General features: G+C 40.8%; 1 protein-coding gene across 2 annotated transcripts in view; it reads right to left on the bottom strand.

Annotated features, from left to right (window-relative positions):
- Window positions 1–26,786, bottom strand: part of Spag9 (sperm associated antigen 9) — a 129,744-nt gene that overhangs the window by 7,313 nt on the left and 95,645 nt on the right. Inside the window, exons 15-29 of one of the 2 annotated variants that reach the window (XM_051158329.1) lie at window positions 26,226–26,399; window positions 23,805–23,934; window positions 23,088–23,177; window positions 22,505–22,672; window positions 21,957–22,128; window positions 17,994–18,212; window positions 17,569–17,764; window positions 15,648–15,773; window positions 13,396–13,476; window positions 12,366–12,433; window positions 8,356–8,504; window positions 6,396–6,567; window positions 3,643–3,756; window positions 2,501–2,539; window positions 1,428–1,604 (exon numbers count right to left, since the gene is read on the bottom strand). In XM_051158329.1, coding sequence (XP_051014286.1) covers window positions 1,428–1,604; window positions 2,501–2,539; window positions 3,643–3,756; window positions 6,396–6,567; window positions 8,356–8,504; window positions 12,366–12,433; window positions 13,396–13,476; window positions 15,648–15,773; window positions 17,569–17,764; window positions 17,994–18,212; window positions 21,957–22,128; window positions 22,505–22,672; window positions 23,088–23,177; window positions 23,805–23,934; window positions 26,226–26,399 — 2,075 coding nt within the window. The remainder of the gene's footprint in view (window positions 1–1,427; window positions 1,605–2,500; window positions 2,540–3,642; window positions 3,757–6,395; window positions 6,568–8,355; window positions 8,505–12,365; window positions 12,434–13,395; window positions 13,477–15,647; window positions 15,774–17,568; window positions 17,765–17,993; window positions 18,213–21,956; window positions 22,129–22,504; window positions 22,673–23,087; window positions 23,178–23,804; window positions 23,935–26,225; window positions 26,400–26,786) is intronic. The other variant, XM_051158328.1, reaches the window with a different exon arrangement.

The following is a 26,786-nucleotide window of genomic DNA, read 5'->3' as shown; positions in this document are numbered from 1 at the left end:
ATGAAATTAATGAAATGAAGCTAATATAATTTCACCCTTAAGGCTAAGTGGCCTATGACAAACAACAACATTACTAATCCCACTTTTAGATTCATACTCAAAAGAGAAGTCTTCCACACACACAGTAAGAAGGCTCAACGCTGGGAGATGGGAGGCTCAGTTGGTAAAGTGCCTGATGCACAACTGAAGACCTGAGCTTGGATCTCCAGCATATACATAAAAGATTGGGCAAGAGCCAGGCATGGTGGTGCACACTCGGAATCCCAGCACTGAGGGAGGCAGAGGCTGTGAGTTCAAAGCCAGCCTGGTCTACAAAGGGAGTCCAGGACAGCAAAGGCTACAGAGAGAGAAATCCTGTCTCAAAAAAACCAACCAAACAAAAAGTTGGCAAGGTGGGCTTGTGTATACTGCTGCTGGGGTGCAAGTGCAGATGCGTAGGTGCATAGGCAAGTGATACCTGGAACTCACTGATCAGCTAGTCTAGGTAATCAATCAGTTCTGGATTCAAAAAATATGGTAGAGAGCAACTGAGGAAGGCACCTGACATTAACCTCAGCCTTTACACACATGCAAGCATACACACATATACACCATTACCACCACCACACACACACACACACACACACACACACACACACACACACACACGGTATGGTAAAGCACATCTGTTATTCCAGCACCCAGGAGGCTGCATTAGGAGAGTTCGAAGGCAACATGGGCTATACAGTGTTCCAAGCTAGTCTTACTCTGTAGGTGGATTGTGGTATGTCTGGCTGGCCTTAAAGTCACTATGTAGCTAAGGATGACTTTGAATAATATACTGTGACAAAATATTACCACTGATATTCAAAAGTAAGCAATGCTCCCAAAAATATCTGTTCTAGGGAGTAGAGGAGAGATTGCAAAATAACTTCATTCACGTAAAATTTTTTTTTCTCCCCGGGACAGGGTCTTGCTGTATTAGCCTTGGCTGTCCTGAACTCACTTTGTTGTTGTTTTTTTAAAAGACTTATTTATTTTATGTCTATGAGTACACTGTCTTCATGCACACCAGAAGAGGGCATCAGTCTATATTACAGATGGTTGTGAGCCACCATGTGGTTGCTGGGAATTGAACTCAGGTTCTCTGGAAGAGCAGCAAGTGCTCTTAACTGGTGAGCCATCTCTCCAGCCCCCCTGGACTCACTTTGTAGACCAGGCTGGCCTTGAACTCACAGCGATCCGCCTGCCTCTGCCTCCTGAGTGCTGGGATTAAAGGCGTGTGCCACCACGCCCGGCCACGTAATCTATTTTATTTCAATCACAGCTCCATTCCAGAACTTCCTTAAGTGCTACATTGAAATTGTGGATAATCCTAGTAATTTAGTGTTTGGAGAGGTGGTGAACCACATGGAAGATAGATATTTCAACAGAATAGTCTAACTCACCTGGAACTGCCACAAAGAATTTCACAGCATCCCGGTGCCCGTGGAAACAAAGCTGTGCATGTGCCATTGAACAGTAGGGTATAAATGTCCCTGGGGTCACTTTATCACTGTTCTCATCACCATAAACACGGATTACACTTCCAGGACGATTACCTGGAGTCCCTGAGGTTTTATTTGCTGCAAGAGAAAAACCAAATACCAAGTATTTTCCTCTAGAAAATAGTACTGAGGCAAGAGGTTACTGGTTAATCCTTATGACATTATCTAAGAGCTACAGCCAGTAGAGATAACATAAGTGCAGCAACGCCAGCTCAAGGCAAAGCTGGAAAGAGATACAGCATGCTAGTTATTTTTAAGTACCTCAGTAATGGAGTAGGGGATTTTGCCAGTCTAGCAATGACTACGCTTCTATTAAATCGAGAGAAACCATTACAGTAAACAAAACAGAATTGAATCATAGTTAAATCTATTAACTTTTGTTTTATAATCCTTATTGAAGGAAACTAAGCATTATACAAATTACAGTGCAAAGGTGCATTCTTAGATAAGATCTCTATAGTTCATCTTCTGCCCCTTCCCCCTCCCCAGTAAGGAGTGGGAAAGCTTTGCTGAAAAGCACCCAGGCACCACCATACAGAAGCTTGTGTTTATGCCAGGCTGACAGTTTGCTGGATTCCTATATAATAGCCAGACTTACAAAATACCCCCAATTCCATGGGTAAGTGAATGAAAGAAACATGAAGGGTAATAAGAGTCAATAATGTAGATTAATGACAGGTTTAAGAGATGTTTCATGTTTTTATTGGAAGGAAAACCAAGTCTGAAAGAAAGTTTAGCTGCAACAGAAGATGTTCAATAGACTAAGCTGCTGAGCAGTTGGTGGCTATGTAACAAATGTTTTAAAGTAAAACAAAAGCAAAAACAAAAACAAAAACAAAAAAACCTGCTGCAATGCAGTGACTGCGAGTGGGTGACACTGAACAACATTCAAAAGGGTGTTCTAGAGAAGAGAAGACAGCCTCACAGTGGCTCTGAGAAGCCAGGAAGAGGTTTTGTTCTGGATCTGCACTTACCCCTCAGCCCCAGTAAACGTCCCTGGTGGAGGATTACCGCTAAAGTGAGAAAGGAGGAAAGGGGACATGGGGAGGTGCACGAGAGGAAGGAGAAGCATTACTGTGAGCCACCACTCCGCCACTTCTATGTGGCCCTACTCAGTCATGCCAACCTGGCAGAACAGCAACTGATGTAACTTCTTACCAAGGCCTCTACAAACAAACACCTTTGCTCAGAAACGATGGCTGGATTTATGACGCATGCATATGAAGTCACTTCAGTGAAACAGACTCAAACACTGAAGAACTGATGTAGAGTGCATACTAAAATTCTCTTTGTCAGTGTACCCAAAAGAAATTCCCTTTAAATAATTAGGCTAAATGTAACCCTCTTTTAAAGAGAAAGGTTATCTAGACATTCGGAATGTCTTAGATTTAAGAAGTGCTTTGAATATGTAGACCTGTAAGTGACTGCATAAAAAACAAGGAGGGACTGCAAACACAGACTCTTTAAGGGCTCCAAACCCACCTTCTGGTGTTCTTTCCTCCCTTCCACTGAACAAAGTAATTAATTAACTATTTGATGAACTTAAGGCATTCTCCCCGCCCAACTATTCCTTGCCAGTGCATTTTGCAACACAAAATACTTAATGGATGATCAATGTAATAGAATACTATGAGGAACATACAAAGCACATTTTGTTCTCCAAAATAATAAAGCACATTCCTTTCAAACAGACAGCCTGTCTTCAGTACAAGGAAAGGCTCAGTGATCTGAGACTTCTCCCACAAGTTAAAAAACAATCTCAAATATAACAAATGGGATAGCCATAACTACTAGCCAGAGTGAATGAAAACTATGATGAATGAAATGTAGCATTTCTGAATGCTGGTACAACAAAGCTGAAGAGAAATGGACCTTTTATTTCAAGATGAAATAGTGCTGTGACTCCATAATTGAGAAAAAGAGTTTCCTACAATGAGAACACTGAGAAACGGACAATGGTCCAGATACTTACAAGCTGATTCTGGAGAGTTTATAAACTGATTTCTGCATGGTCACAGGTTTGCCAAAATCTAAACAATTCCCTCAGTCTGAATTCTGGGCATCACTATTTCCTGCAATTCTTTGACTTGTGACAGTTATTTTAAAATATACTTACTTTCTGTTAATGGGATGGAGATAATGACACCGTTTCCTGTCCCCACCCACAAACGATTGCAGGACACCATAAGAGCTGTTATCCTCACAAAAGAAAAGCCCAGTTTTCCAGTGCCTGTAGGGGAGGGGGAAGAAAAACTGTTTGAGAAACTAGAGCAAATGGTGTTTCAGATTCTAAATCCTCAGGTGTCTCTGGTTTAAAAACCACAAAGAAAAAAGTGTGCTGAAAAGGAAAGTTGTGTGTGTGTGAGAGTCAAGTCTCATGACATGTGTAGGATGGCTCTGAACTATGAAGCTAAGGCTAACCCTGACCTTGTGATTCTTCTGCCTCTATCTCACAAGTGGTATGATTGATTACAGGTGAATGTTGGGATTGTGGGTGAACACCACCACGCTCAGCTCAAAGCAAATTCTTACCCCTACCCAGATCTAGCCAATAGACAGAACATTCTCCACAGTTGAGTGGAGAGTGGGGTCAGACTTTCACACGAACTCTGGTGCCCCATATTTGACCACGTCCCCTGGATGGGGAGACCTGGTGGCACTCAGAGGAAGGATAGCAGGCTACCAAGAAGAGACTTGATACCCTATGAGCATATACAGGGGGAGGAGGTCCCCCTCAGTCATAGTCATAGGGGAGGGGACTAAGGGGAAAATGCGAGGGAGGGAGGAATGGGAGGATACAAGGGATGGGATAACAACTGAGATGTAACATGAATAAATTAATAAAATATATTTTAAAAATAAATTTAAAAAAAAAAGCAAATTCTTAGTGGTTTTATTATTTGACAAGTCAAGGCTAACGAAAAAAGAAAATTCTACAAGCCAGGCACAGTGGCACACATGGCAGAGGCAGGTGGATCTCTTTGAGTTCGAGTCCGGGACAGCTAGGACTACACAGAGAAACCCTGTCTTGAAGAAAACCAAAAATAAATAAACAAATAAAAAGCTACATATGGCTGGCTTTATCAACCAGGAAGAAAGTACAAAGAAAATAGGTTAGAAGTACTGGGATATCATATAAAACTTAGAATAAATAAGTTTTTATATTTTAAAAGAATTTTTATAAGTGATCTCGTTTTCAGAGATTTCAGAAATATGATTAAATAAATAAAACATTTAGACAAACATCAGTAACTCAAAGAACTGAGGTCCTGACCTTACAGGCAACATAAGAAGCAATCTTAACTCCTGTTTAGCCTAAGCTAGGAATCTTTAATTTAAAATAAATTTTAAAAAAGTCTTTTTTAAAATTGATTTATTTTATGTGTTTTGCCCACAATGTGTGTGTGTGCATCACTCACATGCCTAGTAACTGATGAAGCCAGAAAGGGTGTCAGATCCCTAAGAACTGGAGTTACCGATGTTTGCTGAACTGCCATGTGGGTGTTAGTGAAAACCAAACTCAGGTCCTCTGCCAGAGCAACAAGTGCTCTAAACCACTGTCCCACCTCTTCAGCCCCAAGCTAGGAATCTTTCCCCCAACCTGCCCCACCCCCGTTTTAGCCCTGGTTGTCCTTTAAATTCACAGTGATCCGCCTGCCTCTGCCTCCCCAGTGCTGCCCAGTGCTGGGAGTAAAGGCGCACATCACCACTGCCCAGCAAAGCTAGGGCTGACTCTTCAACTCTATAGAGTCCTTGAGAGCACACAGCTTCACTGTGGTTAAAGACCGTAAAAGGTTAAAAACTGTTGAAAGAAATCCATTTTTCCTCAGGAAAGGACTCTTTTATGATATGCCTAGTAGCCACAAAGCACTGCATTAGATGTTAAAAGTACAGTAGAGAAGGAGACCAGAGACTGTCCTTGTCCTGCCTTCCCTGGGCTTCCTCTATGGGATAGAGACATAATATGGGTGCAACCACACTAATGCTAACCCTATGAAAATGACAGCTGGCTGTGGTGGCACACACTTTTCATCCCAGCTCTCGAGAGGCAGAGGCAGGGAGATCTCTGTGAGTTCCAGGTTCTGACCTGGGCTATACAGCAAAGATCCTCCCCGCCCCCTCTCTGTCTCTGTCTCTGTCTCTCCCTCTCTCCCCTCCTACCTCCTCCCCCACCCCCATCTCTCAAAAGATACAGGACTTAAATAAAGGTCCCTCTTCAATATGACATGAGAACTTGAGAGTAAATAAACATAGACCAAGAAGACTTTGCTAGGCAGAGGATACATAGCACATGTGATGGTTCTGAAATGGGAAGGCACTTGTCAGTGTGTTGGACTGAGCAGGGAGACTGGTCTAGACTATGTAAAGCTGCCTGTGATGATCCAAGCGTCATTAGAGTCAGTGCATCAAGATGCTTTTGCACTTTACTTACTAGGCAGAAGACAGAGTAGTGTAGAGACAAGGACATCAGTTAGGAGAACAAGACTATCAAAGGGGAAAGGACAGTGGTCTGGTCTAAGGAGATAGTGGTCAAGATAACTAGTTTCAAAGTTGACAGAGTTCCAGGTCATCAAAAGATGTAGAGAACAAGGAGGAGAGAAAAAACAAACAACAAACAAACCTAAATTCTAGTCAATGACCATGGTGCGTTGGTGCATCTGTCCAATACCTCCAGTGATGAAAATTAACAATTCATGTGCTAACTGAGTCAGTAATTTTTCTCAGAGCATTAGAGGAGGTTGGAGGTGTAGTTTAGTTGTAGCCCATCTGCTCACTATACACAAGGCTCTGAGTTAGTGCCACAACATTGCATAAAATAATAAAACATTCTCACTGATTTTTCAAAAGGAAAACACTTTGGAAGCTTACCTAACATTTTGCTTACATAGGGTTCAATGTCCACATCCTGGAGATGTTGATATGTGTGTGCATGATAGAGGCGGAGCGTGGAATCCAAACGAATGGAGACCCACACACCATCACCCACCCATGCAAGCTGCCGTACTTGGCTCTCCTTCCTGGGATGTGCATCAAATGATTTCTAGAAGAGATGTTTAATAGTGAAATTATTTTTTGTTTTGTTTTCAAGACAGGGTTTCTCTGGGTAGCCCTGGCTGTCTTGGAACTCAGCCCTGGCTGTTTTGGAACTTGTTCTGCAGACCAGGCTGGCCTCAAACTCAGAGATCCGACTGCCTCTGCCTCCAGGGGCTGGAACTAAAGGCATGTGCCACCACATCCAGCTAATGAAATTACTTTTGTCTCATAGGAAGTCGTTTAAAACCAGATAATCAGAGGACCCAGGTTCAATTTTCAGCAGCCACACAGCAGCTCACAACTGTCTGTAATTCCAGTTCCAGAGGATCTAACACTCTCACACAGACATACATGCAGTCAAAACACCAAGATAAGATTTAAACACCAAGATAAGAATTAAAAAAAAATTCTGCTAATCTTCACAACAATCTGAAGATTGTTTATTAAAAGGGCCAAATTTTGCTTATCTTGTACGACTACTCTCCCATAAGTTCTTCCACCACAGAGTGCAACACACACACACACACACACACACACACACACACACACACACACACACACTTATGTAAATAAGAATAAAGGACCAAATGGTAGCTGGGCATGGTGGCTAATAACTCTAATCTTAGCACTTGGAAGTCTAAGACAGGAGAGCTGCTGAGAATTCAATGCCAGAGTGAGATTGCTTCAATAGTGAGACACAACACAGCAGAGCCAAGTGGTGCTGGACTTCAGCACTGTTCAGGACATTGTCTTAAATAAGCAACGCTGGCACGTCCAGACTATCTAAGGTGTTCAGAGATGTGATGTCAGCATGTGGCAAAGACAAGTCAGATCCTATTGGTAATAAACTAAAAGGATCCATGTTGTTTTAGAAGGAGCAGCCATGAAAAATAAACACCAAATGGTTACCCGTGGATGTATTTGGCAGAGGTGGTACCTGTTGAGACAAGTATGTAGGTTAGTCTCAGATTTGTGACAATTCTCCTACCGTAGCCTCCAGAGTGCTAGGATCAGAGGCATGCTATCGTGTCTAGCTTTAACGGTGAGCTTCCTAAGGAAGAAAACTGGACATGGGGCAGGGAGAAATAGAAATTTCACCTAAAAGTTTCTTCTTGTAATTTTTTTAAAACAGTAAGAATGGATACATTGTGACCAAAATTTAAGATCTTGTCTTTAGCTTTTTTTCACTATAGTGCTATTTCTCAGTTTGTATGTACATACAGATGAGTCTGAATATCTATGGGGCAGAGGTAAAGGGGACGTGGGAATCCTCTCAACCAGCCCTTACATGACTAGAGACATCAAGAACCACACTTCAGCAAGCACGGTGCTACTGCACACTTTTAGTTCCAGTACTCAGAAGGCGAGGCAAGTAGATCTCTGCGGCCAGACTGGTCTACATAGTGAGTTCCCGGATAGTCAGGGATATGTAGAGAGACCCTGTCTCCAAAATCCAAAACCACAAAAAAAAAAAAAAAAAAAACCACATATTCGAATAAAATACATACATATGTGGATACATATAGAGACACAAACATTTATGTGTAAATCCTCTGTCCGTACAAACAAAACAAAATAAAACCAGCAACAACAAAAAACCAACCAACCAAACAAAATCCCACCATCTCCTACCCTCATAGTCTAAATGACAAAGGAGGTAAAGTAATAGAGAAAGCTAAGACACCCACAACTCTATCTGAAGTGCCTTTAAACAGTCTTTAAAGAAGCTGAAAACAAGTATTTAGTCTTGTAGATATACCAATTCAGCATGTATACGACATATAGGTTAACTTGCCTCTATCTTCATAGCCTTTGGCTGAACCACATAGATCTTGTTCCTGTAGCCACACCAGACTTTGTCATGCACCACAGTCATGCACCGTATGGAATGATGGGGGCGCCCAAGGTCTAAAAGGTGATAGTTTGACAGGTCCCACTGTCCATCTTTAAAACAAGAAGTATGTTTATAGTTAAGCATACCACTTTTTATTGATGAGGCACTTAAAACAACATATATTAAATATACTTTTATCTGTATAAGTCATATAGCTAAAAGAGATCACAAAACATCTGCTCCAACCTGCCACCCACTACCTGGATTCTCATGAAAGCATGTTTTCAAAAATGGTAATATAGTTTGGTGCAGTGGTGCACACCTTTAATCCCAACATCAGGGTGCCATAGGGCGAACTGATTTCTTTGAATTCAAGGTCAGCCTGGTTTATATAGTAAGTTCCAGACTAACTAAGGATACTTAGCGAGACCTAGCTTAAAAAAAAAAAAAAAAAAAAAAAAAAAAAAAAGGCGGTAATGGGACAAATGAGTCGCAGGTTATCTGAACATGGCAGTTTTTATTTAGCATTAGGATGGAATTAGGGCTTGGGGCGTAACTTAGAAGTGCAAGGTCCAGTGTCTAGCAGCATGCACACAGACAAACCACATACTGGAGAGCAGATAGTTGTCTGGAGGGTTATATTTATCTTGCAATTTGATGGATTCTCTTAGTAGAAATTGAAGGCAACTCATTGCTAGCATGTTAGAAACTATGTACATACTCTGAGCATCTTTAATTCATCAATCTGAAATCCTAAATGCTGAGAAATAAAAAAAGAATGAGAGCTGACACAGTGTGTGTATGATATCACCCATTAGTCTACAGTGTTGCCTAATGAAAGTCAATGAATAAATATAACCCTAACTTTAGTACATCTCTAGATTTTATTTATTTATTCGTTTTGGTTTTTTAAGATAAGATAAGGTTTCTTTGTAGCCCTGGTTATCATGGAACTTGTGTAGATCTGTAGATCTAGCTGGTCTCAAATTCAGAGACCCCCTGCCCCTGCCTCTGCCCCTGGGCCTCTTCACACCATCATTTCTGTGTGTATTCTATCTATCACCCTTTACGAATCCTTCATGCTGCTTTGACTTTGTTGACTCCCACTGCAAATGCTTTAGTAGGAAAGATTATCACCAGCCCTAACAGACCATAGATCTGGAGGCTTTAAACATTAATTACCTCTTACTGAGCTGACAGCCAGCCTTTGGGTAATTCTAACCCTGAGAAATGTCTTGCTCTTCTGAACCCAACAGTAGGTCTTTATGTTGATCCCTAATACATGCAACTTCTTTTATTTTGCACATATACTTTTTATTCTGCTTATCAAAACTTATATTATTCCACTTTTTTTAGTTTCTTTCACTGACTGACTAAGGGGCTATGAATAAGTGAATAAAATGCTGGCCTTAGCTAGGTGTGGTGGCGCACACCTTTAATCCCAGCACTCTGAAGGGAGAGGCAGGTGGATCACTGTGAGTTCAAGGCCAGCCTGGTCTACAAAGTGAGTACAGGATAGCTAAAGCTACGCAGAAAAACTCTGTTTCAAAAAACAAAAACCAAAACAAACAAAAAAATTACTGTCCTCAGTTAAGTAATGAAGATGACAACAGAACCTGATTCATAAGAGTTTAAACACAGAACAAAGAAAACGCAGCTGTTTCTCTGTGATGACACAGTCAATAACAAGCAATTTCTACATGTCAACCAGTTCAAGGAACCCAAGCACCATTTACCTAACACATCTGTATGCCCACAAGGACAAGGACAAGAGATTTCATTAAAACCTAAATTTGTCTATCTTCTTCATATTTCCTTGATCTATCAACCTAGTGGATAATTATTTTTGGATGACACACATAGCAAGGTTAGTTATGATGATACATATTTTCTTGAATCAGCTCATGTAAGGCAGACTTTCTCAAGTTGCCTTGTCTTTGCCTGTGGTTGTAGAAATAATGTGACATGAAAAATGATTAAACTTTACTCAACTGAAAGATAACTGGGGGTTTATGGGCTGGAAGCAGTTAAGAGCACTTACTGCTTTTGCAAAGGATCCATGTTTGGTTCTTAATACCCACAACTCACAATTGCCTATAACTACAGTTCCAATGGATCTGATACCCTTTGGCCTCTGTGGGCTAATGCATATTTGTCATACACACACACACACACACACGAGAGAGAGAGAGAGAGAGAGAGAGAGAGAGAGAGAGAGAGAGAGAGAGAGAGAGAGAGAGAGAGAGAGATTAAAAAATAAATAAATCTAAAAGAATTGTTTTAAAGCCAGGTTTGGGCCGGGCGTGGTGGCACACGCCTTTAATCCCAGCACTTGGGAGGCAGAGGCAGGTGGATCACTGTGAGTTTGAGGCCAGCCTGGTCTCCAAAGAGAGTCCAGAGTCCAGGATGGCCAAGATAACATAGAGAAACCCTGTCTCAAAAAAAAAAAAAAAAAAAAAAAAAAAAAAGAAAGAAAGAAAAAGCCAGGTTTGGTGGCCCAAATTTATAATACTTGGGAGACTAAAACAAGAAAACTGTTAACTCTAGGCCAATCTTGACTACAGAGACCCTTTCTCAAACAAAACAAATTTTTCTTAAATAAAGCAGGTGGAAATTAATTTTTTAAAAATAGGATAAAGCTGTGTATGATGGCACATACTTTTAATCCTTGCACTTGAGAGGCAGAGGCAGGTGGATCTCTGTGAATTCCAGCCAGCCTGGTCTACAAAGTGAGTTCCAGGAGGGCCAGGGCGATACAGAGAAACCCTGCCACAAAAACAAACAAACAGAAACAAAAAAAGGGATAAAATATTTATCCTTGCCAAATGTTTTCTAATTAAATATATGAAAAAATTGCTGCATTGCACTACAGAAAGGCATCAGAGAGCTGGGGAGATGGCTGAGGAAATAAAGTGCTTGTTGGGCAAAATGAGAACTGAGCTTAGAGCCGCAGAATCTATGTACAACAGGGGCAGCAGCATACACCTGTTATCCCAACTCTCTTTGGAGAGAGACAAGAGAGTTTCTGGAAACTTGGAGGCCAGCTAGCTTGGCATACACATCTGTTGGAGGTTGGTCTGGTGTATTCTGATGATAATTACTGCTTGCTGGCTCTATCCCACCTGTACCTTGCCTAAGAGCTTAACCTATTTAACCAAAAAAAGGCCATCACACCTGGGCAGGGCAAATGGGATAGGCGTGGCTAAGGTTCCCAGGCTGGAGGAGAGAGAGGGAATCTTGGGAGGAAGGAGACCGGAGGAGAGGAGAAGGAGGTTGTGCCATCATGGGTTAGGTGGAAGAGAAGCCCATGGCTGACGTGGATGGAGGATTTGGCCCAGATGAAGAACATTATCAAGTATATATATTCCATACCTGCCCCACTATGGGAAGTACTTTAGGGGATTAATATCTGCCTTGCCCCAGGTTAACTAAGGGTATTTTAAAATATAACAGGTGTCTGTGTCTTGATTGACTGCTAGCAGGTTAGAAAATACTGTCGTAATTGTAATTATAGGCCTGATAATAAATGTTATTAGGCCTTCCTGGTAATTTAACTGTAACACACATCAGTAAGTAACAAAAGACCCTATCTATAGCAGGATAAGGAGGTAATAATAACTAACACAAAATTGCTGTTGCACACACACCATGGCACATGCATGCCCATATTCGCATACAGGAACACACACCTATGTACACACATCATAAGCACACATACAAAGACAATGTACATATAATGTATGGGCACAGAAAAGGCTAAACTTTTCATTGTGATAAACATACTTGTCTATCGGGAACACCTAATGCATACCTCCACAAAGGCATGCATATATTTATTGATATTATCACTAATGTTTCACTTAAAACCTCATTCTCTTTTTAGATACCAGTTCTTTCAAATACAGTAATCCAATCAACTTGAAAATGCTCTGCAAAGCAACATGTAGGTAAACAACATTATAAACACTCACCAACGCCTCTGTGGAAGATTGCAAGGGTGCCATCGGCCAGGGCGACTAGCACAATTCCTTTCACGTGCCTGCAAGTAGGGAGAAGAGTTTCAGAGCCTGCACTCAGGAGCACAGAATGGACCATGTGTTACTGATCTGGTGCAGAGTTTATGATGAGGGTCTGACACAACCCTTGGATATGCTGCTGTCTTCACTGTGAGCATCTTGTTATGGAAACGCACCACAGAAAATAGCACACAGCATATGTGGTTATCTGGAGGTGCCTTGCTGTCTGGCCCAAGGCTCCCCCTCTCATAATACCTCAACATAACTCTACAGACCAGACACACATCTGGGCAGGAACTAACAGACTCAGTCCTTGAGATTTACAAACAAACAGTTGGAACTTTGCCAGTCAACATATGAAAAATAGCAAACCAATGGCCCAGTCCATGCATTCCCCAGCTATAAGGAATAGTCTGAAACAAATACAGAACCACTAAAGTAAATATTCAACTGCAAAGTTTTCTCTTCTACTTAAATGTTTTCTACTTTCCACTTTAGAGTTTCCTTCTCACTCCATTTCTCTAGTCCACTAGCACGGTGGTGGTTTGAACCAGCTGTCTCCTACAGTCTTGGGTATCTGAATACTTGGTCCCGGTGGTTGGTGCTATTTGGAGGGAGTGTGGCTTTGTTTAGAAGAGTTTAAAAGACTTGCATCATTGCTAGTTTGCTGTCTCTGCTTCCTACATGGTGAGTTCCCAGCACCCTGCTCCAGCCTGCTGCCGCGATGTTTCCCTGTCCTGATGGACTCTTATCTCTCTGGATCCATAGGCCCAAATAAACCCTGCCTTCAACAAGTCTCTTTGGTCATGGTGTTTTATCACAGAAATAGGAAAGTAACTAAGATAATGGTTAAAACCAACCAACAAACAGATTAAACTTGTAAAGTGATTTATCGTTAGATACATTTTAGCTTTAATACTCTGAAAATCTATTTTACATCAAAATCAAAACTTTTGAAAGGAATAATTTAAAGAATAAAACTTACACAATACTGAGAATCGAGTCTTTGAGTTTAATGGAGTGGAGACATTTCCTCCATTGGGCTGCAGATGAATGGACGTATAAACTGCAGGAGTAAAGTCAAGACTGTTAAGGCCTGGCCCTCTACCAACGCTTCTGTCTAAATGACTGCACACCTCCAAGAGGAACACAGGGTAACATGCAATTTTTAGGAAAAGGGCTTCATACTTCTGTATAAAAAAAGAAAGAGCAAAGGGTAGGAAGAGGGAGGCAGACAGAAAGACAGAGAGGGGGGGAGAAGGGAGGAAAGAGAACAAGCCCCTAAGAGAAACAGGCTACTTACACAAACAGAACTTGTATTGACACTAGAGCAGTAACAGCAGCTAACTCTGGGCTGCCCCTGCCTCATCTGCATAAGACTCACTTCATGAATAATCTAACATCTCTAGTACATCAACTTTTCAATGAGTGACTCACATCAGACAGTGGCTGACTACGGCCTGCAGGCTAAGTCAGAATTCTATGGAAAAGACAAATAATGCTGCCTGCCCCTTTCCCTGCTTAGCCATTGGAAACACACTGTTCTGTAAGCGGCCCCAGACTACTAATAAGTGAATAAACTGGGCTGGGTATAGTGGCGCACAGCTTTAATCCCTAAACTAGTGAGGTAGAGGCAAGCAAATCTCTGAGTTCACCATCAGCCTGGTCTATAGTGTTTCAGGACAGCCAAAGCCGAAAGGTATCAACACAGTGATACCCTATGATTTAAAAAAAAAGTGAATAAACCATGTAATATAGATTATCATCCTCTGAGCTTTCAAATCATAATTTATTATCTTTTTTTTTTTTAAGATTTAAAAAATTTTATGTGTGTCTTTGCCTGCATGTATGTCCTTGCACCATGTGTGTACCTGGTAACTGTGGAGACCTGGAACCAGAGTTATAAACAGCTGTTAATAGCTGTTATGTTACAGCTGTTATCATGTGAGTGCTGAGAACTGACTGGATCCTCTACAAGAGCAGTAAGCACTCTCAATAAGCCACTTCTGCAGCCTCTTTTTTTGTTGGTTGTTGTTGTTGTTGTTTGAGACAGAATTTCTCTGTGTAACAGCCCTAGCTGTCCTGGAACTCTCTTTGTAGGACAGGCTGGCCTTGAGATCACAGAGATCTGCCTCTCCCAAGTGATAAGATTTAAAGTGTGGACCAACCACCACCAGGCTGCAGCCTCATTTTAATTTTTTTGTTTTTGTTTTTGTTTTTGTTTTTCAAGACAGGGTTTCTCTGTGTAGCCCTGGCTGCCCTGGACTCACTTTGTAGACCAGGCTGGCCTCCAACTCACAGCGATCTGCCTGCCTCTGCCTCCAAAGTGCTGGGATTAAAGGTGTGCACCACCACGCCTGGATCGCAGCCTCAGTTTTTATTTATTTTTTTGGGGGGTGGTGGTGGTGGGGTTTGAGACAAGGTTTTTCTGTGTAGCCCTGGCTGTTCTGTTACTCGCTAGCTAAGGTAGGCTGGCCTTGAACTCAGAAATCCACTAAAGGTGTGGACCACCACTGCCTGGCACAATTTATTCTTAATTCTATACTAGATTTAAATTTTTTCTTTAAGAGAGGATCTTGTTTTAAGCTAGGCTAACTTAAAATTTATAATCCTTTTGTCTCAGCATTCTGTGTGCTGAGATCATAGGCATATACTACAATGCTTGATTCAGATGTAAAAATCCCATTTACCATTGGGAGGTGGTGGTGCACACCTTTAATCCCAGCACTCAGGAGGAAGAGGCAGGTATATCTCTGAGTTTGAGACAAGCCTCGTCTACAGAGTGAGTTCAGGTACAGCCAGGGCTACACAGAGAAATTCTGTCTCAAAAAAACTCACTCCCTCACTCAATCCTATTTACCTTTCTTCCTAAGAATAATACATAAAGAGAACATGCTGTGACAAAGAAATTATTTTTACCATTTAAAATTAATGGAAATCTAGTTTATAAAAGTTGCAACAAAACACATTTTATGCATATAAAATTTTCTGTATTAATCTACACTTTTTGTTTATCTTTACCTTTACTACATTTCATTTATTTTTTACTTAAGAGTTTTGGGTTTTGTGAAGGGGGTCTCACTTCACTACATAACCCAGAATAAGAAGGAAAGTTCTGTGGCTCAAGCTAACCTGCAACTTGCAATCCTTCTGCCTCAACCTCCAAAGTGCTGAAATTACAGGTCTGTACTACTATGTCTGACTAAGGAAATGTTGTGTTAGGATGCTGGTACTTACCAGCCATTCTGAGCTCCAAGCCACATGGTTGGTAAAAGACTACTCATCTTCTGAGCCTCTTCTCTCACCAGGTCTTGCTCATTTGGCAATACTGATATTTGATCTCTGCACACATCTGAGTCACTACTGGGAAAATAAGGCACAAGGAAAAAAACCGCAGACTGAGTACATTCAGCTTTAGTTTTCAGGAATTGAACAGTTCTATATTTAAGTTTACTATAATAAACAAACACTAAGATTCCAGAAAAGTCAATGTGAAATGCTTACACATTAAGCAGTTCAACAACTGTACCAGAAATACTAACAAACTAGGAAGCTCAAAGTGCAGAAAAGGAAGCCAGATGTGGTGGCGCATGCCTTTAATCCCAGCACTAAGGGAGGCAGAGGAAGGTGGATCGCTGTGAGCTTGGTCTACAAAGTGAGTCCAAGACAGCCAGGATGACACAAAGAAACCCTGTCTCCAAAAACCAGAAGAAAACAAACAAACCAACAAGTGAAGAAAAGAGAATAAGATATAGTAATATTGTCAGTTAATATCCAGGACTTTAATTATGGTTCTCAAAAAGAAAAGAAGCCGCCAGACAGTGGTGGCACACGCCTTTAATCCCCGCACTCGGGAGGCAGAGGCAGGCGGATCACTGTGAGTTCGAGGCTAGCCTGGTCTACAATGCAAATCCAGGACAGCCGAGGCTACACAGAGAAACCCTGTGTCAAAAAAACAATACAAAACAAACAAACAAACAAAAAGAAAGAAAGAAAGAAAGAAAGAAAAGAAAAGAAAAGAAAAGAAGCCAAAAACAATCAAACCAAAACATGACAGAAAATTATGGCTTTGTTTCTTCTAGGGTAGGTGGGACAGAGAAGGGAGAGATAGTTTCTTTAAAAACCACTCACCTCAGCTGGGTGGTGGTGCACACCTGTAATCCCAGCACTTGGGAGGCAGAGACAGACAGATCACTATGAGTTCAAGGCTAGCCTGGTCTACAACTCGAGTCCAGGACAGCAAAGATAACATAGAGAAACTCTGCCTTGAAAAACCAAATACACTCGCCTCACCCCCAAAGGAAGTTGAGAAAAAAAAAAATTTTTTTTTAAAGATTTATTTTTATTTTATGTGCATTTGGTGTTTTATACCTGCAAGTTTGTCTGTAAAAGGGCACTCTGGAAGTGGAGTTACAGAGATGAAGAGCTGCCATGTGGGTGTTGGGAATTGAACCTGAGTCCCCTGGAAGAGCAGTCAGTACTCTCAACCTCTGAGCCATTTATTTAGCTCTGATATATAATTTTTTTGTTTGTTTGTTTATTTTTATTTTTCCGAGACAGGGTTTCTCTGTGTAGCCTTGGCTGTCCTGGACTCACTTTGTAGACCAGGCTGGCCTCGAACTCACAGTGATCCACCTGGTTCTGCATCACCACGCCCAGACTCCAATATATAATTTTTAATGTATAATTATTTTATAATAAATGATAACAAAACATGCTTACATCCCACCACAAATGTCTTCTTTTGGGTTGTTAGGGCATAGTTAAGTAGATGATATAAAACTTGACTATCAAATTCAAAACATGACTTCACCCTGAAATTAATTATAAATGCTAATAAACTCTTGGTTGTACTATATACTAAGAAAAACAAATTGTAGAAAGAAACCAGTTTACAAAGAGCTGTATCTAAGGGGATAAAAAAATGTACTAAATGGCTCTGGTTTAACCAGACCTCTGGTCTTTTAAAGCAGAGGCCTCAACAAAAAAATGTGCATGAAAACTAAATTCAAAAGGACCTCAAGTCTATTTTGGGAAAAATCAAACAGTGATAATGGCTAATTTTTTGATAACTAGAGTGGCTATTTGACACTATGTTGATTCTTTTTTTTTTTTTTTTGGTGCAGACTCTCCCAAATTACTCATTTAGGATACACACCTTGACTGAAACACTGGGGAGAGCTCTTCTGGGATCTGAACTCCCAGAGGATCTGTAAACACGTGCTCTGTGTACACGCCAGGCTGTGCGATGTCCGCAGTGTCTTCAGTGGACCCTGCATTGCCCTCTGTGGCTTCAGTGGCTTCTTCTGCTGTTGGAACACTTTCATCAACCTCACTATTTTCCACTTCCATTTCTATAAAAACAGAAAAACATTGTATGCTGAATGAGATTTCCACCATACTAACCCCTGCTCTGGAACTCCACCCCACTGAGCTCTCCTTGACACTGCATAATGACATGGAGAACTCCTCCCAGTCACTACAGCATCTTCTTTCCAGCCACGCTTGCACCCCGGCTAACTTACAATCGACAAGTCTATAATGTGGCACTCTCAAATAGGTTCAGACTCTCCACAGAGGTACCTGGTGGCTTTTCTATCACTGGAGAAGCACCGTTGGTACTTGGGGAAGTAGCAGTTCCTGTCACTCCTTCTGTGGAGCACCCAACCACTGTGATGCCTCCTAGCAAGCTGTCCATCTCAGCAGAGCTGTTGCTTGTCATGCTTCCACACAAAGATGCTTTGTCTACTTGACCAGATTCAGAAAGCTCTTCTCCTGCAGGGTAGTCTGTTTCCCGAGCTCCTTAAAAAAAGAAGAGATGCAACTTTCTTTGAATATTCAGTAACTATAAGCAGTAGCTACTTTCTTTTTTCTTTTTTGTTTTTCAAGATAGGGTTTCTTTGTGTATCCTTGGCTGTCTTAAACTCCCTCTGTAGACCAGGCTGGCCTTGAACTCACAGAGATCCGCCTGCCTCTGCCTCCCTGAGGATCCCTGTGCAGGGATTCCAGGCATGTGCCTCCATGACTGGCTCGCAGTAGCTACTTTCTATGAAAGCAACTCTAGGTTTGAAGAGAGACACAAGTGAAACACATCAAAGAAGGCAGTGTTAAGTTTAAAGTAATCTTGATTGAAATGAAAAAGTAATTTAGAAGTGAAATAGCATTTTTATTACTTTATATTCTAATAAAAATGTTAAAAATAATACCTCTGTTTTTTGTTTTGTATTAGATAGGGCAGGCAACACGGCTCAGAAGGTAGAAAGAATTTGCTATACAAATCTGATGATCTGAGTTCGGTCTCTATAACCAACAGTGGGAAGTGGGAAAATAAAATCAACTCCCCAAACCATGCACTCACACACACAATAATAAAACATTCAAAAGATACTTATAATACAGATTTATTAATGTTAGACAACAACACAAGGTGGGGTGATTTTTGGAGACAAGGTCTCACTTGGTCCATGATGGCCTTGAACTCTATGTAGTCAAGGCTGATCTTAGAGTCCTGATCCTCCTGTCTCTACCTCTCAAAAGCTGGATTACATGTATCCACCACCACACCTGGCTGAGCCAACAGAAAAGAGAGCGTGACACTCAGCTGGCAAAGCTCCTGCTGCACAAGCCCAATGCCTTAAGTCTCATCGCTGTAACTCTTTTAAGGTGGAGGGAGAGACTCAACAGTCCTCTGACCTCCATCCATGTGCCAGGGCTTATGCAGCATTTCCACACACCACATATATACACACGCAATAAAAACAAACATTTTAAAGATTGTTTCAGAAACTAATAACTATACAATAAAAAAGAAACTGATCAGTGGTTAAACAGCCAGTATACAATAAGTTAACAAATAGGGCAAAAAAGAAAAAGTAAATCGTGTGTCACATCCAATGTAATATCCTGGCTTCACTCTTCACTCCCCATAGACACATAAAGAGATTCCTTCAAGTTAACTGTTTTTTATTTTATTTTATTCTTCTTTTATTTTTGGTTTTTTGAGACAGGGTTTCTCTGTGTAGCTTTGACTATCCTGACTGCTTTGTAGACCAGGCTAGCCTCGAACTCACAAGTGCTGGGATTAAAGGCGTGCACCACCACCGCCCTGCTTAACTGTATCTATTAATTGATAATTTAATCACATTTTTGCCCTTTTTTGGGGGAAAGGATGAGACAGAACTTTGCTAAATAGGGTCAGGCTGGCCTTCAACTGGTAATCTATTTGCCTCTGCTTCATAGGGGCTGGGATTAAAGGCATGTGCCACCACACCTGGCCTTCCACTTGAAATGAATATTCAAGTGGAACACACATCAGTAACTCCTATAGTTCTAGTTTTCTACTGCCCTTCTCAAATTCACTGGATAGTTCTTGTATTTAGGCAAATGCTAAAACTGCAGTAAGCAAAATCTTATCAGTACGAATGTCAAGATAACATTGAGTAACTTTTTTTTTCCAAGCAGAAATAAGTTTTATCTAAAAGGATCTAATTTTAGGGTAAGTATCAATGCTCAGGTTTCAGCAGTATTAACTCATACACAAATAATATCAAGATAAATACACGTTTTAGGAGAGCCAATTTTAGCCCTGGCATTACCCCTTGACAAGAGCAAGTTCTTAGGTGAGTCACTGTGTTCAATGAAGATCTGGAAATACTGTCTTGGATGTTACCTACATAGACTGTTCAAGAATTTTTTTTCGTACTAACTATAAATTGGACAAAGTACAATTTGAGAAAAAGAATGTGACTCCTCTGCTTTAGTGAATTCCTCAGCAGCTACATGATGTTAAAAACAAGTAATATTTAATATTGAGTCAGGAAAAGGGGGAAGGGGCGGGTGAGATGACTTAGAAGATAGAGGTGCCTGCTTTTGAGCCTGAGAACCATGAATTTAACTCCCAATACCCACATGGAAGGAGAAAACCAACTCCTGAGAGTTGTTTTCTGACCTTCAAAATGGGCATGTGGTATGATGCTCTATTACCACACAAAATAAATAAAATATAATAAAACTTTTCTTCTTTAAATTTTTTTTGTGGGAGCTCAAGAGATAGGTTAATGGTTAAAAACACTTGCAGAGAGGACCTGGTTCAATTCCCTGCACATATATGGCAGCTCACAAGTATCTGTAACTCCACTTCCAGAAGATCTAATGCCTTCTTTTGGCCTCCACAGACAACAGGCACATACACACAGGCAAAAACTCACACACAGTCTGGGCACAGTAGTGCACACCTGTAATCCTAGCACTCTGGGAGGCAGACACAGGCCAATCTCTATGAGTTCGAGGCCAGCCTGGTCTACAAAGCCAAGTCCAGGACAGCCAAAACTTCACAGAGAAACTTTGTCTCGAAAAAACTTCACCCCCCCAAAAAAAAACCCTCATACATAGAAAACAAACTATATATTTAAAAAAAAATTTTTTTTAAGCCAGGTGGTGGTGGCACATGCCTTTAATCCCAGCAGTTGAGAGGCAGAGGCAGGCAGATCTCCCTGAGTTCAAGCCCAGCCTGGTCTACAAAGCGAATTATAGGACAGCTAGGGCTACATAGAAAAATTCTGTCTTGGGGGAAAAAAAAAAAAGCAAAAAAATCTAAATAACAAACAAGTCATTTGAAAACTATGACTACTACTTGAAAGATGGGCTTTTATATACTATCATTAAAAGTTATAGTTATACAGTGTCTTAAAATATTAGTAAGATGTAAAAAAAGAAAGTAAGCATTTTTATCACTTTAAATATATTATATTATATTTAATCTAGGGTTTTTTTTGTTATTGTTATTTATTTATTTATTTGATACAGCGTTTCTCTATGTAGTGCTGACTGTCCTCGGAAGACCAATAGACCAGTCTGGCCTCAGAGATCACCTGCCTCTGTCTTCCAAGTACTGGATTAAAGGCTTAAAGACATGTGCCACCATCACTCAGCTTTAAAATTTATTTGTAAATAGTTTTTTTTTAATAATATAAAAAGTGTCAGTTTAGCCTTTTTGTTTTTCTTTTGGAGACAGAATCTCATTATGTAGTTCAAGCTGACTGTCTCAAAAAAAAAAAAAAAAAGTGTTTCAATCACAATTAAGTAACAGGAGAAAAAAAGAATGCCATTTCTTTTATGGCTGACTAATATTTCTGAACTGTTGTTTTCACGTGACACATCTATTGCAGAACTTCAGGCGCCTTCCTGTACTAATTCATCTTGAGGACCTCCTCATCCTCTATCAGCCAGCTATCCTCTCATATTACCTTCTCCCTCTGAACCCCCCAAGACAAGGTTTCTCTGTGTAGCCTTGGCTGCCCTGGAACTCACTGTGTAGACCAGGCTGGCCTTGAACTCAGAGATCCTCCTGCCTCTGCCTCCCGAGTGCTGAGATTAAAGGTGTGCACCACCCCCTCATATTACTATATTCTTCACACTATTTTTAAATAGATAAAAAACACAGTTATTCAGTGGCTTCCAGAAGCACTATTTGAGCAGTCACATCCATGTCCACCTGGAAGGAAATGTGGAGCGCATAGAGAGGGAGGAGGCAGAGCCTCGCTTTACCTGGGACACTGGCAATGCACAGAACGTGAGAATTGCAAACAGTGAAACTATCTAGGATGTTGCCAGGCTGAACAGCATCAATGATGATAACCTTCGTAGCTGAATGGGTGCTGGTACAGATCCAGACTTGACTGGACAATTCTTCTTGATTTTTTAATTCTTTCTGCTGTTCCTGAGTAGGCAGAGGAAAATGTTTAGAATTATATGAATGTGCAAACATCTCTAAGACTGTGTTCTTACTAAATGCAGTATTATTTCAAGTTATTTCCAGATTTTTTGGAAGGGTCAAAATATAATTGTTATCAGTATTACTAGATTACAATTTAGTAGTTAAAGCAGATCAGTGGTAAAAAAAAAAAAAAACAGTGTACATCTTCTTATATATCTGTAGTCACTTGAATATGTACAAATAATACCTCAATAAAATAAATGTTAAAGGGACATCCCTGTAGTAATCCCCACTATAGGTTGCCTCAAATAACTTTTGTATTTAAGAGCTGAACTCTTACACGCACAGAGCAAGCGAGGGAGCATCAGTGCATACCTACCTTGAGCTCTTGATCCAACTTATCTAAACTACTCTGAGACGCACTCCGTTGTTTGCTGCCTTCAGTGTCCAGACCAGCAACATCCTTATAAAATACACTTGCTCCAACCACAGAGCCACCGTCTCTTGTCTTGCCACCAGATAAGTTGACTCCTACAGCACACCACAGCTTCTCAGAGGCAGGGGTGGGGAGAAAGGTATTATGTCATTTTTTTTTCCTCTCTACAAATAGTAAGAAAAATTTGACCTTTTCTTATAATAACTAAAGGTAGAGCCACAGGTGTTGTAATGTATTCTAATGCTACACATTACGTGTGGTGGCACATACATATAATCATAGCTCTTAAGAGAATGAGGCAGAAATACAGGATTCAAGTCCAAAACATAGAAGAAAAAATTGGAGTTCAAGGCCAGCCTGAATTATATAGAGATTCTGTCTTCAAATACAAAAAATTAACAAGTTTTAAAATAAGCAATCATTTCACTACAAAAGCAGTGTTTAAACAGTTCCCCCCCGCCATGAAGGGAGGGGGAATCTACCCAGAGTTTGAGAAGTCTCTCTGTCAGTGTCACAATTAGCTTACCTTCATAGATGTATCTTTTTCGTCTAGTGGTCTGAGATAGACAGGCACAGGTAAATTTTTCATCTTATTTTCCCCTTGACCATTGGCTGCCTAATAATGAAGGGGGGACACACATTAGTAAACCCCCTCACAGTGAAATTACTGAACCACTGAGACATAGGAAGCATGGCACTACATACTTGCTCCTGAAATCAAGTTCAGCTGGATTCTAGCCTTCTTACTTGAAAAATAGGCAAAAGCTCAAGCAGCAATTGGAGACAATAAGTAGAAGTGTCAGCAGGAGGCGGAACTCACAATCACACGAGTACATGTTTGTACACAAAAGTGCTTAGTATTTTAGGAGTATAGACCTAAACTGTTTTATTTACATTCTAGGACTCTAGAAAATACCTTGAAAACCCCTATACTTTGTATTTCGCTAAACGTGCCAAGTCCAAGCAGGCTGAAATGAGCCTTATGTATACAGTGCTCTGCCTACATGTACACCTGCAGCCAGAAGAGGGCATCACATCACATTATAGATGGCTGTGAGCCACCATGTGGTTGCTGGGAATTGAACTCAGGACCTCTGGAAGAGCAGTCGGTGCTCTTAGCCTCTGAGCCATCTCTCCAGCCCAAAATGAGCAATTTGGGATATTCTTTTCAGTTCACGTTTTCCAAGTATGCCCTCTCAACCTGCATTTTCTGCTAGACATCCTCATTACATTCCCAAGTTACCTGCTTGTACTTCTGAGGCAGACTCCAGCCGAAAGCTTGTACTCGGCCATCTTCCTTCTGAACATGTGCTTTCACCTGCCGATACTGCTCTCTTTTTTGTTCTCTGCGAGAGGCTAAACTAGCTTCAGTTCTAAGAGAAGACATGTGCAGCTTTAAATAAGTGAATGAAACAAAACCTCGAATCTCAGAATCTGAGTCATCATCAACTTCATAAAGAATTCACGAAACTGCTAACACCCCACCCCCACCCTTCCCACCCACAGGATTATACCAAAGTTAACCCTTCCTCTTTCCATGTTTGTGAAACTAGCCTTCAACAAGCAGTAAGCAGCATGTTGTATTAAAGTGAGTTATTATTCATCAAACTTATAATGTTTCGTATGTTATATTTAAAAAGAAAGAATTCTGAAGTAATGTGGGATCTTCCTTATCTTTTCTTTCCTTTTTTTAAAATAAAGATTTATTTGTTATTCATACAGTGTTCTGCCTGCATGTACACCTGCAGGGCAACAGATCTCACTATAGATGGTTGTGAGCCACCATGTGGTTGCTGGGAATTGAACTCGGGACCTCTGGAAGAGCAGGCAGTGCTCATAACCTCTGAGCCATCTCTCCAGGCCTCCCTTTTCTTATTTAACAAATACTGAGAATTTTTTTAATGCCAGATGTGCCATGGTACAACATAGCTAAGGATAGTGATTAAGTCAAACCTTTAGATTCTACGCACTTATTTCATTATTTTTTCAATTTAAATTTAATTATTTTAACTTTGTGTTTTGTCTACATGAACGTCTGTGCACCATATGCACGCCCGGTGCTCTCAGAGGCCAGAAGAGAGCATTGGATTCCCTGGGCCTGGAGTTACAGACCATTGTGAACCACCATGTGGATGCTAGGAACCATACCCAGGTCCTCTGGAATTGCAGTCAGTGTTCTTAACACCTCAGACATCTCTTTTGCTCCTATTCACTTATTTTAGAAAAGAAAAAGGCAAACTGACTTAGTAATAAATTTTAGAGATATGGAGTAAAACATAAAAATAATTCTAAAAATAATTTTCTTTGGCCATTTATATTTTTGTGAGGTGACTTCCTATATAAACCATACTTAACAAATTCTAATGTGTGTCAGCCATTACATAGAGTGTACAATATTAACCTAACACCTTTAAAATAGGTTATAATAATTTTTCAGAGAGAAAAAAGTGAGCCGGGCATGATGGCGCAGTCCTTTAATCCCAGCACTCACAAGGCAGAGGCAGGCAGGTCGCTGTGAGCTCAAGGCCAGCCTGGTCCAAGGCAGCCAAGGCTACACAGTTAAACCTTGTCTCAAAAAACAGAAAACAAAACAGAGAGAAAAAAGTGGGCTCTGAGAGATTAATTTATCCACACGCATGTTGCAGAGTGAGAAGGGAAAACCAAGTTCTTTTGACAATTATTATGTATACAGTGCTCTGCCTGCATGCACACCTACACCCCCAGAAGAGAGCATCAGATCACTTTATAGATAATTGTGAGCCACCATGTGGTTGCTGGGAATTGAACTCAGGACCTGTTGGAAGAGCAGTCAGTGCCCTTAACCTCTGAGCCATCTCTCCAACTCCCAAGTCCAGTATTTCTAATGATTTTTATCAATACTTCTTTGTCAACAAAATTCCCTTTCCTTATGAAAACTATGAAGTCCAATTTTTTTCCAAAAATTTGTACTACATTTTATTTTTCTCCCACATGTGTGTGTGCGTGCATGTATGTGTATACTTGTATGTATGTGTGTATGTGTGTTTGCCTGTGTACCATGGTATGCCTGGGGAGGTCAAGGGACAAGTTGTGGGAGGCAGTTCTCGCCTTCCAACATATAGGTCACACACAGGAATCAATCTCAGTTTATCAAGCTTGGCAGCAAGCACCCTTACTGGCTAAGCCAGCTCACTGGTCCTAAAGTGCAATTTTCATAAGTATTGGCTACAAGTCATTCATTCATTCATTCATTCATTCATTTGGGTGGCAAAATTTCACCCCATGGCCCTGGATGGTCTCAAATTCCAATCCTTCTGCCTCAGCTCCCACAGGTTTAGGATTATATTGCTATGCCCTACAGGTAATTTACTTAAAGGCATCCATTCACATTACAGAAATCCATTTATTTTTCCTTCCCATTTTTCTCCATAATCCAACCCCACAAAATAGTCCCTTCGTTCTTTAAGATGGGGTTTAAGTGTATAGCTGATGCTAGCCTTGAACTGTCTACACAGGCCAGGCTGTACACAGACCATGATGGTCATCCTCCCATAGCAGCACCCTGAGTACTGGGATGAACAGGCTAAACTATTCTGTCTGGACAGAAAGAGTTCCACTAGAGTTGTCTGAATTACTGAAGAGAGTTCTATTAACTTACACTGGCACAGCTGTTTGGAATACTTACTCCTCACTAAGGAAATCAAAAGCCTTGGACTTATCGCCGGGGAGCTGAGACAAGGTGCTGCTCCTTTTCTTCACGGAGGGAGTCACGTGAGAGGTGGGCGCATTGTACTTCAGATTCACAGGGGGTTCAGGCTTCTTGGTCGCATTACTTGAAGAGCTAAAAAGTCGGCTGAAACTAACAAAATAAAAGAAGCAAACAAAACCCACAGATATGTCCATTATATGCACTGTGAAATCCAATCCCAGTTTCCCATAAATCTGTATGCTCAAGAAAATTTCAAAACTTTACAAGGCAGTTAGACATTAGAAAAACCTTAGCAGTCAGTCACAGCCAAACTTGGCCATTCAGGGGAAAGAAACTATTGCTCAGAAAGCCAGATGCCTGCTCTTCAATAAGCAAGTTCCACAATGAAAGAGATGCTCTTGCGTACAGACAGCTTCTACTGAACAAATACAATACAAGGGCTCCTTGGCTAGCTCCTATGTGGGACAAAGTCACGGTGGTTGTTAAGCAGCCCAGTAATAGCTGTGTGATGACAGCCAAAGCTTAGTGAGAAGTCCT

Source organism: Acomys russatus, chromosome 16 (assembly GCF_903995435.1).
Source record: "Acomys russatus chromosome 16, mAcoRus1.1, whole genome shotgun sequence".
In the NCBI taxonomy this organism is placed as follows: Eukaryota; Metazoa; Chordata; class Mammalia; order Rodentia; family Muridae; genus Acomys; species Acomys russatus.
Note: the sequence above shows the minus strand (reverse complement) of the source record. Positions and strands in the feature narration are given on the sequence as shown.